Raw genomic sequence first — 16,941 nt, 5'->3', positions numbered from 1 at the left:
CCACTCATATACGCATACATATACAAAGATGCCCATACACATACATGTGCATATCAACATATACACATATACATACATATACATATACATACACAGCCATATACATATAAACACATGTACATATTCATACTTACTTGCCTTCAATCCATTCTTGGCGCCACCCCGCCCCACAGGAAACAGCATCGCTGCCCCCCACTTCAGCAAGGTAGCGACAGGAGAACAAATAAAAAAGGCCGCTTTCATTCACACACAGTTTCTAGCTGTCATGTGTAATGCCTAGCTCTCTATCCATACCCAGGCCCCACAGACCTTTCCATGCTTTACTCTAGATGTTTCACATGGCCTTGTTCAGTCTACTGACAGCACATCTACACCAGTATACCACATCATTCCAATTCACTCTATTCCTTGTACCCCTCTCACCCTCCTGTATGTTCAGGCCCCGATCACTCAAAATCTTTTTCTCTCCATCCTTTCACCTTCAATTTGGTCTTCCGCTTCTGCTTGTTCCCTCCACCTCTGACACATATATCCTCTTTGTCAATCATTCCGCACTCATTCTATCCATATGTCCAAACCATTTCAACACACTCTCTTCTGCTCTCTTAACCACACTCTTTTTATTTCCACACATCTCTCTTATATAAGACTTTCATTAATTACTTGATCAAACCACCTCGCACTACATGTTGTCCTCAAACATTTCATTTCCAACATATATGCCTTCCTCTGTACACCCCTATCTATAGCCCATGCCTTGCAACCTCACAATATTGTTGGAGTTATTATTCCTTCAAACATACCCATTTTTGCTCTTCGAGATAATGTTCTCTCCTTCCACACATTTTTCATCACTCCCAGAACCTTCGCCCTCTCCCCTACCCTGTGACTCACTTCCATTTTCATGGTTTCCATTGGCTGCTAAGTCCACTTCCAGATATCTAAAACACTTCACTTCCTCCAATTTTTCTCCATTCAAACATGCATCCCAATTTACTCATCCCTCAACCCTACTGAACCTAATAACCTTGCTTTTATTTACATTTGCTCTCAACTTTCTCCTTTCACACACTTTTCCAAACTCAGTCACCAACTTCTGAAGTTTCTTACTTGAATCAGCCACTTGATGATGTTACCCAGCCCAAGGTAAACATGGACTCCTTCAGAGTAAAACGTTCTTTATTAAAACTGTATTCCTAATGATATGGTAACTTTTCACTCATGATGTAAGCTTTTTGAAGGCAAAGCCATTTGAAATCAATATATCCATCTGTTATGACTCTCAAAACCTTAAACTGCCATATAGTAATGTCTGGTCAAGGTTTCTGTGTTATGGGAACATTGGGCAACTCATGTTTGAGTCTGTATGTACACAAAATGCACAATGAAAAATATGTGGTGTTCAAGGATGTATGAATGTATATATGTATGAAAACTTTGTACATCATGACATGAAGACTTAAAACTGTACTCATAGGTAGGATCAGATGGCTTATCAGCAAATAACCAGGGTTATGAAAGTTTTTATAAAATCTAACTAAAATCTAATGTAAGTTTTCCTTTAAAAGAGTAATGCTTTGTTGCTGCATGTCGAAAGATATATCTTTAAGGAATATTAAAGGAAAAATCTTTTCATTAATATGTAATGTTCCTCCCCCTTTCAGCAGCCTTCAAAGATGACTGTCTCATGCTTAAGGTCCAAGAATCCCTCATTTCACATTACATAGCTTAAGAGATCACTGGGGAGATCTTCATTCCCCTTAGTTATCCCATTATTTTTCATCATTACCTGTATTGACTAACAAGACACCTGACAGCTCCTTACTTGTAGCAGTCTTCCTGCATCACACATGTACCATCCTTCAAGGCATAGCCATGGGGACATGTACATCCAGGAACACATGGGCCCTGGCACCGTGAGAATGAAGATGAGGAAGATATTAATGATGGTGTGAATGCTGAGGTAATGGAGACATCTTGAGATTCTTGGTACGAGGTGTGACTAGTAGTATAATTGCAATCAAGTGGACCACATGGAGGCACACACTCAGACCACATCATTCCTGGTGGACAAGTCACCTCTGTGGAACATCAAAATCACACTTCTTTATAATGAGTTTCGATGTTAAATATATACATGCTATTTGTAAATACTATTACTGACACATTAGGAATTTGATCACTGTCAAAAAGATAACTGTATTGGAAAGCAATAATTTAACATCTAAGTATACCACTCTTTTTATTTTTGAGTCCATGTATGGGATTCATCTAGAATGTTGTATGGCTGAATTGCACTCATAAGCTGTTTACATACATCTGCCTAACTAGATCTCTAATGTCTCTTCCCTTTGGGAACTCCCTCAAGAGGCTGGCCATGGCAAAAGTATCCCCATTAACTGTCAAAGGCCAGTGCCACTTCTTTACCTTTAATGCCTCACCCTTAACAAGCTACTGGCGGAGGGCAACTCTAACGCAGCACTATTTGCAGAGGCTCCACACAAATGTTTCTACCAACTACTTCTACCTAAAATGTCAACCTAATGTTCCAACATACTACTTCTACCTTATGCCTCTCTACCCAATGCTCCAGTCAAACATTCCTACCTACTACTACTTTGCTCTTACTTTTGCCAAAAGGAAGGGCTATTGTACTGCATTCACCGCAGGAAAATCTAGTCATGAAGAATGAGTGGTACTAGTTAACTGTTGTCAAGTGCTATGTGTAATAAGGAGACACTGCATGTTTGTGGACAGAATGCCAGCAGTTCATGTGTGGGTGAAGCAGAAAGAAAAGACAGCTTCCAGGGTCAAAGGAGTGCAACTTGAAAACCAATGAAGTGCCGGCTCCCCATGCAGCCACTGCTAACCCTCCCAGTACCCAGGCAGGTAGTAGTGGTAATACACTTCCCTGTCTACATATGACCCAGTTACTAAGGCCTGGACCTGCAATACACTGCTGCTTTCCGTACTTTCTGTGTGGGAACCAGTTACTTGAAGACTGAAATTCCTTCATCTGTCTTTTCTTCTTCCTTTAATGGTCGTTTATATGAGAAGATCTAATTAATACTTTTCATTATGTTTTACTCAATATTTTACCCTTCATCCTAGATGGTGACAATCAAGACTGTCTTTGCCAATGGCTACTATAAAAAACAAAGCAAAAAGAATATTCTTCTCAGCTGCTCTTCACATATTAGTAGCCCCATTACTCATGAACTGTATAATAGTTATCATTATGTACATGATTCTTTCATAATGCTGAATTAATAAATCTTTTAGCACTATAATGGATTATTAATATACGAGAGATGAAGGATCTTATAAGTAAACTTCTAAAAAGATGAAAACTGATTTTATTTTTTTATGTGATGTGGGCTGAAGCCACTCTAATGTAAGTCACAGTATCAACAACATCTGAATTTTATTTCAATCATAGTAGTTTGATTTTAGGATGTTATTTAATGCATCAAATTAAAACTTCAAAAATACCAACTACAACATATATATCTCTCTCTCTGATGCCCATTCCCCTGGGAACTTCCATCAAGGGGTGGTCATGGCAAGTCTCCACTTATCCTTGTCCTTACATGTTTCCCTCACATGCATCCTTCCACCATTTCTCTCTCTCCAGTATTCTTCCACTCTATTTGCCCATGTCACAGATGATCTTCCTCTCACACCAACCCCTTTATTTGTACTATCACACACTCTCCTTGTACACTCCCAGTCTTGCAATTCTCCAAAAAGCCAAACCACCTCAAAATATTATGTGCCACCCACTCTATCTCTCCATAATTCATTCCCTTTGCATTCCCTGCCATACCACATCTCTCATACACCCCTTCATTTCCTTCTTAATTCTGCCAAGTTGTACCACATGCTCTTCTCAAATAGCTCAATTCCACAGCCTGCATTCTTGACCTCTGTGACTAATTCTAAGCCCATGTTTCAGCTGCATAGGTCAGGATCAGGAGGATTATGCTATCCCTTAATCCTCTCTTCACTTCCATACTTACACCTCTAACCTTCATTATTCTATTAAGGGACCCAGTGACTTCTATCCTGTCCTGCTCTCTCCCATATCTCCCCTTCCATTCACCAAAATTACCCAAGACAACTCCTAAAATTTCAAATTCTCTCACCTCTACCACTCTTTCTCCCCCCATATCCAAAGTACAATTCAGTACACTTTCTTCTTTCACTATATATGGTTTTACAAAATCTACACTCTCACTGTTTCCCTTCAAACACCATTACTTTGCTTTTATTTGTGTTTACCTTCTATCACCTATACTTACACACATCATAAAAGACACTTCCTATGCTTTTATTTGCATTTACCTTCAATCACCTATGCTTACACATGTCATAAAACACACTTACAACCTTCTGCAACTCCTTTTCACTCTCAGCAAACAACACAGTATTGTCTGCAAACAGGCTTGCCACTAGCCACCATATCTCATCACCACACTTCATCTCTGCACCCCCTTTCCAAAGTTTTGCTTTCATTTCTCTTATCACTCTGTCCATGGTGACATCACACAACCCTGGTTCACTCTCACATGTATACTGAAACTTTCGCTCAGCTCTCCATCTATTTTTACACATGCATTTGCTCCTCTATAAAAGGTTTTTACACCATCCAACAGTTGTCCCCCAACCCCACATATCCTTAATACATCCCATAAAGCATTCCACTCATCTCTGTCATACGCTTTTTACAGATCCATAAAAGTTGCATACAACTTCTTCCCTTTCGCTAAATACTTTTCCACAATCATCTTTACCACAAAAATCTGATCCAAACATCCCCTAACTTTCCAAAAACCCCCTTGCTCTTCACTTATTCTGCTTTCTGTTACTTCCATCACTCCAATCAACATTCTTGCATACACTTTTCCTGGTACACTTAACAGACTTATTCCCTGATAACTGCTATATACATCCTTAGAACCTTTTCCTTTGAATAAAGGAACAATAATAGCTTTCACCCAATCCTCAGGCACAGACTTCTGTTTCCGTGCAAAATTACTTGTCAGATGCAACCACTCTACCACATATTCTTCATACTTCAGCATTTCAGCCATAATCCCATCCACTCCAGGTGCCTTTCCTACCTTGAGCCTCTTTATTGCCCTTCTTACCTCCCTTTTTGGTATAGCCCCTTGCATTTGCATCCTCTTTCTTCCATCACCCATACCTATGCATGTAAGAACTGCTGCCTACCCTCCTCCCACATTCATCAATTCTCCAAAATATGCTTTCCATCTTCCTTTGACTTCCTCCTTTTGATTCAGCAGCTCCTTCCTTACATCTCATATTAACATTTCCACTTTTACATCCACCTCTTTCCTTATTCACCTTCTTCCAATGTGATTTTTATCATCCTCAAACTTTTCATTCAACTTTCTTCTGCATACATATTTCATATTCTTCCCTCCTCCTTTGCTGAACTTCCACTGGTACATTCCTATCAAGCAATCTACCATATGCATTTTTCTTCTCATTCCCAGCATTTCTAATTTTTTTCTATCGAGCATGCATTCTCCTTTTTATTCCTTTATTTCACAACCTTATATCCAACAACTAATTCTATAATCTTTAATTGTAATTCTGTAAACATTTTAAACACGTTCAAAAAATGACTGCATCTCCACATTCACTGCACCTTTATCTAAGCTTTCAGTTATCTTCCTTTCATACTAATCACTACATTTTTTCCGATTCATCTTCTCGTTTGCTAATGCTTCAACTCTCTGTTCTTCCTTACACCATACCTCCACTTCTCCCTTATCCTTATCCCCACAAGAACCACAAAATGGTCAGTCTCCAAACAATTCTCTCACAACTCTAGCATCTATCATGGCCTTTTGCAATCTTTCATTCACTGCCACATAGTCAATCAAAGCCTTTTGCTCTTCTCTTCCATCATTCCTCATCCATGTATATCTGTGGATCATCTAGTGCTGCAAAAAGGTGTTGGCAAGGAATAAATCTCTCTCAGCACAGACATTAACAAGATAACTTCCATTCTCATTTACTCCACGCACTCCCCATTTACCAGTTATCTCACCAATTTCATCACATCACACTTTTTTGCTCACAACACCCATTGCAACCATGTTTCTCTCATTCTCAAAACCATTTATACATTTTTAGTGACACATGACATAGGCAAAACATTCCCCAGGTGAGTGAAAGAAAAAAGTGAAAAGAAAACAAAGTAGAAATACATTAGATCTCTGTAGGTGAAAGTTAGAACAGTTATATGTAGAGAAAAAGAAGAGATGGAAAAGAATTCTATGGTTTAGCTGTTTGAGGGAAGAAGGAGGTATAATATTAGTCAATCCTCAAGTGGCTGGACTTCACATAGACACTGTGGGAAGTAGCTGTTAAATATATGTCAACGGATCCAATCCCTTGGGGTAGGTAAACATGCAGACAACTCATGAAAACAATGGAAAAATAATATCTGTAGTATAGATATACAGCAACATAGCATATGAAAAGAAAAGGTTGAAGAGAGGCAATGCAAAGAGAATTAATGGAATGAAAGGCTTTTGATTCCACTCTAGTTACAAAGAAGTGGAAGATGAGGCACACCAGATGCAATGATAGGATGGCTCCATTGTCACTGCTATAATGTAAGCATATCATCTGCATTGTTTATATTTTCTTTTCATATTGCCTCAATGCTGGAAGCCTTTAAGCTGCTTGTGTGCTTTCTTAAGTTCATTACTTCTATTTTCATAACTGTAAATTGGTTGTCTGTTTACAATTGTCTTGTTAGATTTCATATAATATAAATGGGTCTCATACAGTATTACAGGTATATTTCAGTTGCAGTATTGTACTTCTCTTAGATTTCTGTGAAATAATGTGGATTTCTGTGGAATTTGTTGCTTTTCATCAATTTGGAAGAACCTCGGAATTGGCCACGAATGTTTTTGGTATATGCATGGAATAATTTGCTCCTTACGCATGTAAAATCTACAAGTGATTGTATGTGATTGTTATGATTTGTTATACTGTCAAATACTATGAAATATCACTTTTTATCTCAATTATAGAGATTACATATAACCTGAAAATTTCATTTCACCCTCATTGCTCCAAGGATCCTACCCCATTATTCAAAATCAAACCGAGTTTAAATAAAGAAGGAACAAGCTTGATGTACTTTAATATACACGTTGATTATCCCTTATCTGTTTTGGATTTTGGAATAGTTGCATATACATAATGAGATATGTGGAAAACAGGATGGCATAGAAACAAACAGGTTAGAAATGAGACATGCCTCAACATTTTGACTGTTCACCGGTGTTCCTTAGGAGATACTGATTCCAGCATTCAGCAGGACTGTGTTCCCAGAAAGTGATGGTCACCCAGTTGGATACCTAGGTGTGTTGCTTTCTGATTGGATTGCTTGTCCTGCTGCCTCCACCTGTTTAGAGCAATCTCCACTGCCTGACATGACCAGCAGATGAAACCAGACCTTGTGTTAATGTTCTCAATCCCTTCCTCTAAGTAAGCTCTCACTCTATCACTAAATGGTTTGTTACTTGCCTGTAGCTGCTTTGGCACTGACTCTTTAGTGACAGTGTGAGAGCTTACCTGGAGGAAGGGATTAAGAACAACATTGACACAAGGTCTGGGTTCATCTGCTGCTCACTCAGGCAGTAGAGATCGCTCTGAATCGCTGGAGGCAGCAGGACAAACAATCTAAACAGAGAGTGACACTCCAAGGCATCTGACCAGTTAGCCATCACCTGCTGGGAACACAGTCCCACCAAATGCTGGAATCAGTATCTCCTGAGGAAGACCACTGAAAGTTCAAAACGTTTGTTTCCATACCATCCTGTTTTCCACGTATGTCATGATGGATAGTAGATAATGAGATATCTTGGGGATAGGACCCAAGTCTAAGCACAAAATCCATTTATGTTTTATATACAATTTATACACATAGCCTGAAGGTAATGAAGTGTACAATATTTTTAATACTCTTGCACAAGAAACAAAGTTTGTGTAACAGTGAACCATCAGAAAGCTAAGTGTCACAATGCCAGCTGCCCATGTAGACAATTTGTAGTTGTTTGGCATCATCTTCAATCCTGGCGCTGAATTTATATGCAACTGATAAGCAATCACTTTCTTAAACTTATTCACACAGAGCAGATAATAAGTAAAAGCACAGTGAGTAATCTATGTAGGTCTGTTGGTGAAGATGGTTTGTAACAAACTGGTGCTGACAGAGTGTTAGAGCACAGCATGGGCAAATGAGGTCAGGTGTAGAATTTTCCACTTGTTATGTCATGCCACCACTCAAAAAGTTTCGGATTTTGGAACATTTTGGATTTTAGATTTTCGGATTAGGGATGCTCAATTTGTAATACTGTAATCTTTTCATCATCAACAAAATGGGAAAGGAAAGAGAAGAAGGCTTGAATCTACCCCTGTAAAAAACTGCTGACCCAACACGAAGACAGCTCACTGTGATGTGATGGAGCAAACTCCCACAAATCAACCCTGAAAATCTTTTACAAGAGAACACTTTCTTTAAAACTCCTAATTGGAAATCAAGACACCTCAGAAGTTTATGCATCACAATTACCACAATATAACAACATACTACAGCAGGACACATGCCATAACACTTACCGCATAGATGTGGGGTACGCCAGGACAAGACAAGACCAGCTCTGGTGCAAAGCGTAGAATATAGGCTGAAAGTAGCACAGAGGCAAGTGGCGACATTACCCTGGCACTCACACACCTCCCTCCTACATGCTGTGACGTACGGGTCAGGAGGAACCAGGTGGTGGCACTTCTGGAAGCTCAGACCCTGCAGATAAAGAAGTATTAACTTGAATGTGGGCAGCAGAAGATAATGCATGCACCATGCTTCAAGAAGGATGGTCTCAGATTCATATCTGTGAACAGTATTCAAGTAAAGAAAGCAGAGATACTTCCTATATAAAAGTTAATGTAGACTAGTATCTTTCATTTGGACCATATGAGCTTACTTACTAAGTTGACCAAGCCACTTCTCTATACAATGTACAAATTTCATATCAATATAATCTTAGTACATCCAGGTAATGTAGCTCTTGGGAAAGAACATACACTTAAAGGAAACTTATATAATGGTGCATTAACTGACATTTTACTACAAATTCATGGCTGAAAACTGAAAAATCACTATAATCAATAAAAACACTATTCTGTTCTACATTCACATAGATTCAATCTATAATCATATGCAATCTAAGCATAGTGGATTTATTCTATAATTTCAATCCATGAATTTCAATTAATATTCAAAACTGTTGATGCTGATCATTGGCAACAATGCCCAGCCCCTCAGTGCAAATGATACTACCTTGATGGCAGAACAGCTGTTATACGCCAGTTCATAGATGCTTCCAGACAATTTCAATGTGGAAGCAGAGCACTGGTGGACAGAGGGTGGAGCTATACAGTCTTTGCCCATACTCCATCCCTCCAAGAAGTCCTCCACACTCTAGAAAACATACAAATCAGTGACAAAATCTTCTAATATGATTCTGATAGAAAGTTCTACATATAACACTACCACTTTTTTTGCATTAAAAAACCTCGCTGTGTGCACAGAGCATGTAAAGTATACAATGTAGTATGGCTAGGCCTGTAGTAATAATCAATATCAATAAAAGAGTTTGACTCAAAACACACTTGCCTTGCTGATATCTGATTAATACTACTTCACAGATAAAACTGACATTTTCTGAAGCAATAGTCTAATTCAAATACTGACCTGACTTTTTACAGACACCTTCATATTTTTTTCTTATACATATTTGCCATTTCCTGCATTAGTAAGGTAGCATTAAGAACAGAGGACTGAGCCTAAGAGGGAAAATCCTCACCTGGCCCCCTTCTCTGTTCTTACTTTTGGAAAAGTAAAAACTGGAGGGGAGGATTTCCAGCCTACCAATCCCTCTGCTTTTAGTCGCCTTTTACAACACAAAGGTGATACATGGGAAGTATTCTTTCTCCCCTATCCCCTCCCTGTATTTCAATTTCTAAAATGGGAAACAGAAGAAGGAGTCAAGCTGAGAGTGCTCATTCTCCTCAAAGGCTTGGATTGGGGTGTCTCAATGTGTGCGGATGTAACCAAGATGAGAAGAAAGGAGAGACAGGAAGTATGTTTGAAGAAAGAAAGCTGGATGTTCTTGCTTTGAGTGAAACGAAGGTAAAGGGGAAGTGTGGTTTGGTAAATTCTAGAGTGATGTGGGTAAAAGTGAAAGTGGATGGTGAGAGATGGGTGATTATTAGTGCTTATGCACCTGGACATGAGAAGAAAGGTCATTAGAGGCAAGTGTTCTGGGAGAAACCTTACTGAACCTAATAACCTTGCTCTTATTCACATTCAATCTCAACTTTCTCCTTTCACATGCTTTTCCAAATTCAGTCACTAACTTCTGCAGTTTCTCTCTCAAATCAGCCACTAGAGCTGTATTATCTGCTAACAAAAACTGACTCACTTCTCAGGCCCTCTCATCCCCAATTGACTGCATACTCACTCCCCTCTCCAAAACTCTTGCATTCACCTCCCTAACCACCCCAACCATAAACAAACTAAACAACCATGGGGACATCACACACCCCTGCCACAGACTGACATTCACTAGGAACCATCACACACCCCTGCCATAGACTGACATTCACTGGGAACTAATCACTCTCCTCTCTTCCTACTCATGCACATGTCTTGCATCCTTGGTAAAACCTTTTCACTGCTTCTTGCAACTTACCTCCCACACCATTTAATTTTATGACCTTCCACAAAGCATCTCTATCAACCCTATCATATGCCTTCTCCAGAACCATAAATGCTACATAAAAATCCGTCTGTTTTTCTCTACATAAAAATCCATCTGTTTTTCTAAGGATTTTTGACACACATTCTTCAAAGCAAAAACCTGATCCACACATCCTCTACCACTTCTGAAATAACACTGCTCTTCCTCAATCTGATGCTCTGTACATGCCTTCACCCTCTCAATAAATATCCCTCCATATAATTTCCCAGGAATACTCGACAAACCTATGCCTCTATAGTTTGAACAATCACCTTTATCCCCTTTGCCTTCGTACAATGGCACTATGCATGCGTTCCACCAATCCTCAGGCATTTCACCATGATCCATTCATACAATTAATATCCTTACCAAGGATAGAACATTATCTCGGAGAGCAGAAGTGGATATGTTTGAAGGAATAGTAGTTCCAATAATGTTATGGTTGCCAGGTATGGCCTATAGATAGGGTTGTACTGAGGAGGGTGGATGTGTTGGAAATGAAATGTTTGAGGACAATATGTGGTGTGAGGTGGTTTGATCGAGTAAGTAATGAAAGGGTAAGAGAGATGTGTGGAAATAAAAATGTGGTTGAGAGAGCAGAAGAGGGTGTGTTGAAATGGTTTGGACATATGGAGAGAATGAGTGAAGAAAGATTGACAAAGATAATATATGTGTCAGAGGTGGAGGGAACAAGGAGAAGCAGGAGACCAAATTGGAGGTGGAAGGGTGGAGTGAAAAAGATTTTGAGGGTGAGGTATGCAAGGAATAGAGTGAATTGGAATGATGAGGTATACTGAGGTTGAAGTGCTGTAAATGGAATGAACCAGGGAATTTGAAACATATGGGGTAAATCATAGAAAGGTCTGTGGAGCCTGGATAGGGAGCTGTGGTTTCAGTGCATCACAAGACAGCTAAAGACTGAATGTGAATGAATGAATGTGGCCTTTTTTGTCTGTATTCCTGGTGTTACCTCACTGAAGAAGGGGGTAGTGATGCTGTTTTCTGTGGGGCAGGGTAGCACCAGGAATGAATGAAGGAGAGCAAGCATGAATATGTACATGTGTATAAATGTATATGTTTACGTGTATGTATATGTGTATATGTTGATATGCATATGTATGAATATGGGCATTTATGTATATATACGTGTATATGTGTATATGAGTGCAAACGTCATATAAAAGAAAGGAAACCAGGAACAGACACTGAACTACAGATTGGTCTCAATAATGATTAAAGTGTGTAAGGTTCTAGAAAAGAGCTTTATAAATCAACAAAAGGAAAGGCTGTGTGGACTGTTTGTATCTGGAATGCCAGAGGGCATTTGACCACATAGAAAGCTGATTATGAAGCTAAGTCACCAAACAGGAATAAGGGTACACTCTTTTATTGGATAGATTATCTTCGTGGGAGGGAACAAAGGATGCATGTTAAAGGAGCCTTTTACAAATTGGTTGAGGTGACCTGTGGAATGCCACAGGTTTTGGCTATGGGACAATTAATCCTCTTGATCCACATTAATATCTAGCTCAAAGTATGAAATCCTTCCTGAATATGTTTATTGATGAGGGATGTCAAAAGTGAAAAGGATTGCATCAGCTTACAAGGGAATCTAAAAAGACTCCAAAGTTGGTGTGAAACATGGTTGATGAAATTCAGTTTTAACAATTGTAAATCCATGACGTTGGGACATGGCAAAAGATGGCCTCAATATGATTATCACCTTACAAGAAGTAAGCTTCTAGATTCAGTTTTTGAAGGTAATTGGGAGTAGACATTGTTCCTAAGCTGTTGCCAGAGAAAAACTGTCTGCTAGCAAATATCAGAATAACTTTCAAGTATATGGATAAAGAAATATTTAGCAAGCTATACATATCCTATATAAGACCAAAACTAGGATATGTTTCTCAGGCTTAGTTACTACACCCAAAGAAATACAAAGACCTCATAGAGAAGGCACAAAGGAGGGCAACAAAGATAATGTCATAATTAAGAGAGCCAAGCTACATGGAAAGCTAGAGACTTTAACAAAGTGGACTGTAGACAATACTTTGAGAAATGTAGGGATGGAGAAACCAGGGGAAATATGAAATTAAGTAATAACTTGTAAATATAAATGTATAGAAATATACTTTTATAGTACATCCATCCCTCTAGTTGTATGTGGGTTATGTTCCACAAAAGCCTTTCACAAACAGAAATCGCATACAGCAAACTAATAAACATACAGAGAAAAATGGGATATGTGTAACAGAGAGATATAATGTCCCAAATGTTAAAACCAGATTTTCATCATATTGGTATATAAGGTATTAATACAAAAGTTAACAGAAATGTCATTTGATAATTATTTTTGTTAAAATAAATCAACAAATAAAATAATGCAATTGTAGATTCATCCTGTCTGTAAGCATGCCCACATACCAACACTCTCTCACTGACATCAGTGTATCATAAGATCTCTAGCTTCATTTCTAAGGTCAAAGAGGTTCTCTTCCATTTACTACTGGTTCTGGGACAAGAGATGTTGCTGGATGTTTGGATGCCAAACATTAGTAGGTATATCCAAATCACACAAATAGCACAGATCCACACATAGAGATGAGACAGACCCACTAGCAGGAACTTGGTGCTCTTCAACCAGGGCACATGCTTACTCCACCTGCCAACCATCACAGAAGTTTTTGTGCAATTTCTACTATACACACCCATAGAGTAGCAAATTTTGGCTTCATAAAAATAGGGACTAAGGGAAGCAAGTTCCTTGCAGAACTGCAAGATCACATATTGTGATCTGACCTAAAGTTAGGAATGAATGTATGAGAGTGATAAATGATTGGAGCAGATTGAATGAGGACATAGTTAATGCAGACAGCATACATAAATCCAAGAAGTTGCATGAGTGTTTAAAAGAAAAGGCCCCACAGATATAAAACTCTTTCCCCATATCATAACAGGCAATTATAAATAGACAATAGGTAATTACTATAAACTGAGATTAAATAATGCCTCCAGATGTTATATTCCTCAACTTTCAATAAGCTTCACCATAGAAAAAACAAAAGATGTCTTACTGAGAGAAGAGTGTTATATCAAACATAAAAACAACCACATTCTCAGCATGACATGTTGGACACCACAGGGCTCATCTCTAGTCCTCATCCCAATCTTTTCACTTCATACCTCATTGATCTGGGTATAGAACTCACAAGAAAAATTCCAAAATCTCCAATCAATACAGAATTTAGAAATATACCCCACAGAAAATTTTTTGATAATTATAATCACTCCTCCATTTCTGATCCCTCTCTCACTTAAGGAATTACTGTACATATCCAGACTCTTAACACTTTCCTTATCTTACACAATTTAGAGAAAGTCAACCAGACAATCCAAAGGTATGAAAACATTACCCAGCTAAACTAACAGTTGTTTTACATCCACCGTATGTAATATTAATGGCTGGGTGTAAGCTGATGCTGCCTGGCCTGACCCAGTAGGCTTTCAGCAGTCCCCCATTTCCTATTTTCTTATATAACTTTAGGTTGAGGTACAAAGACATATTCTCAGATCCAGCTCTATCTACCCTAATTCTTTTACTGAGGTCCAGATTAACCTAAACTACAACAAGATTATCAATATCTGTAAAATTCATCAGAAGGTAGCCCAAAACGTGATTCCATTGTCTTAATATGATGTAAATGTGTTTCTTTTTAAGATCATAAGTTTTCATGATAAGAATCAGAAAGTTCTAGTTATCAAACTCTCCATGCACCCCCAAGAATACAGAGACCAGAAAAGATGCAACTTAAGCCCTTACCCTTGTGTTATGGAATGAAAAGCCAGCTAAAAGATAACAGGATGGTCATGGGAAGAAAATTTAAGGATTACTCTGTTTTGAATGTTTGTTGGTGGCTCTCTTGCAGTTACTTTAAAAGAGTCACTTGTTAACAGTTACTGATGCTGAAACAGTTTGCCTGGGAGCGAAAGAATCTACCTGGGAAACGTGACCACAAGGCAGTGTGAGATCATCCTGGGGCATATTGTTAAGGTTACCACAGAGGCCACAAGTAGATCCTCCATGCTCTTCACCTATCACCACCTCCACTTGTCCACCAATACTCCACACCACCTAATAATAAGGGAAATAAATATGGTTACTTTATACAACAATGGAGCTGTACTAAAATCTAATGAGCCAAGTCTCTGGGACATACCATATGAAATTATCTTTATTTATTATTTCATATCAAATAAAATGGTTGCTTATGAAACCATCAGAGAAAAATCTATCATCAGACATACCTGCAAACCAACATCTGTGTTAACCACGATACTGTGGCCATGTGCAAAAATAGCTATTGTGGATGTGAGATAAGGGAGCATAACATCCTCGCCATCCACCACCACTGTGCCACTCCGCCTAAGTTCCAAATGCATGTCACCCACTAGCACAGTCACTATCACCACCACAGCCAACCTTGTCGTGGAGTCACCAAACTGCAAATAAGATTGACTCATGTAGATGAGAAAATTTTTTGCATCCTGCATTAGATAATCCATCTATAATATGGGACTTCACCATTGTGTTTAGTGTATTTACTTCCCAGGCAAGAGAACCCAGATTCATTTCCCAGTCTGAAGATAACCTAAGTTTTCTTACCTTAATCATGTGATCTCATTACCACTGGTACTGGCTTAGTAGGTAAAGACTAAATTTTAAGAAAATTGGTTACTGACTGAGGATGCCAGTGAATGTTGGATGTTAAAATAAGATAAGGTATGATAACAGTATCTATTCTAGACAACAGTAAAGGTAAGCATCTACCTTGACACTAGCTTATTCCCAAGATGATAATCCTTTTGGCACTCAAATAAAAAATTAACCACACTGTTTGAGGTCAGGGTTTAACTTCAGCTCAGGTATTCTAAATATATCAGCCAAGTTGATCCTCATGGGTTCCTGAAATTTCTATTTCCATGAATTACAAACTCTACAGCTCCTTGTCACTGTACAGTTGCCATAGGTACTCCTATGTAGATTATGGCTGCACTTTTACAGTGAATGTCACTAAAGTGTACTAATGCAACAAGGAAAGTAAAAGTGAATGCAGACTCTATAGTACAAACTGAAATAAGTTAGAAAAAGACTACTGCAGTCTTATCCACCAGAAGGATTATAACATGGTGTAATGAAATATGTGGAGGCCTTAGATCCTATACATATGGCAAAATTAGGCATAAGGATATTTTTGTGAATAGATCTTTACTAGGTTACAAATGAATGGGAATAGAGAGTACAACTTGAAAGAGGGGATACAGAGTAAGATATGAGGAAGATTAAAATGTATGGGAGTACACATGAAGATTTGACAAAGAGAATTAAAATGTGAGATTTGTATTGCTTTGGAAGAGCATTGTATTCAAAACTGTAAGACACTATCTAGGTTTAGAGTGAGAGACGTGATCAATAATGCTTAGAACTTATTTTTAAATGCATTAATGAGTTGGTTAAAGTCTGGAGTTAATGTGTTTGCAACATTGTTCACTATTGCATCAAAGTGTGTTGCCAGTTACTCTGGTAATATTGTGACACAGGCAAGTCATTGCATTGTGGATGGGGTCCCTTTTCTCTCGAAAATAAACTTTTGAATTCTGAATTCTGTTTTATGCATCCACTACTTTGTACAATTTGGTACAATCAATAAGGGTGTAGATATACCCAATAGATATGAAAGGTAGGAACCTTTCAGGTTAATGCCATTTTATTGCCTATGTATAAGAAAATGCAAGCTGTTCTCTAAAATCTTATATTTTTCTAATGTTTAAATGACAGCAACACCTTTAGTAGGATACATCTGGTATAGCCTTCCTCTGCAACTGAAGAGATGAGGAGTGTAGAAAAAAATCGATACTGGGAAGCCAGTTATCTCAACACTGTCATCACATATCTACCCAGCCCTAGAACTATATGCCACAAATGAAAATTTTCTTGTATTGTGTACCATATAGTATTTTCACATCTTCATGTGATATAAAAGAAGATATCTGCAAACTGTAGTTGATATGAAGTCAGTATCTTTGCCAG

At 38.4% G+C, this 16,941-nt stretch overlaps 1 protein-coding gene across 1 annotated transcript in view; it reads right to left on the bottom strand.

Moving 5' to 3' along the window:
* Nucleotides 1-869: 869 nt before the first annotated feature.
* Nucleotides 870-16,941, bottom strand: part of LOC139750303 (uncharacterized) — a 189,323-nt gene continuing 173,251 nt past the window's right edge. Inside the window, exons 34-38 of the mRNA XM_071664927.1 lie at nucleotides 15,159-15,353; nucleotides 14,851-14,985; nucleotides 9,392-9,532; nucleotides 8,671-8,854; nucleotides 870-2,081 (exon numbers count right to left, since the gene is read on the bottom strand). Coding sequence (XP_071521028.1) covers nucleotides 1,822-2,081; nucleotides 8,671-8,854; nucleotides 9,392-9,532; nucleotides 14,851-14,985; nucleotides 15,159-15,353 — 915 coding nt within the window. The 3' untranslated portion in view covers nucleotides 870-1,821. The remainder of the gene's footprint in view (nucleotides 2,082-8,670; nucleotides 8,855-9,391; nucleotides 9,533-14,850; nucleotides 14,986-15,158; nucleotides 15,354-16,941) is intronic.

Source organism: Panulirus ornatus, chromosome 9 (assembly GCF_036320965.1).
Source record: "Panulirus ornatus isolate Po-2019 chromosome 9, ASM3632096v1, whole genome shotgun sequence".
NCBI classification, from domain to species: domain Eukaryota; kingdom Metazoa; phylum Arthropoda; class Malacostraca; order Decapoda; family Palinuridae; genus Panulirus; species Panulirus ornatus.
Note: the sequence above shows the minus strand (reverse complement) of the source record. Positions and strands in the feature narration are given on the sequence as shown.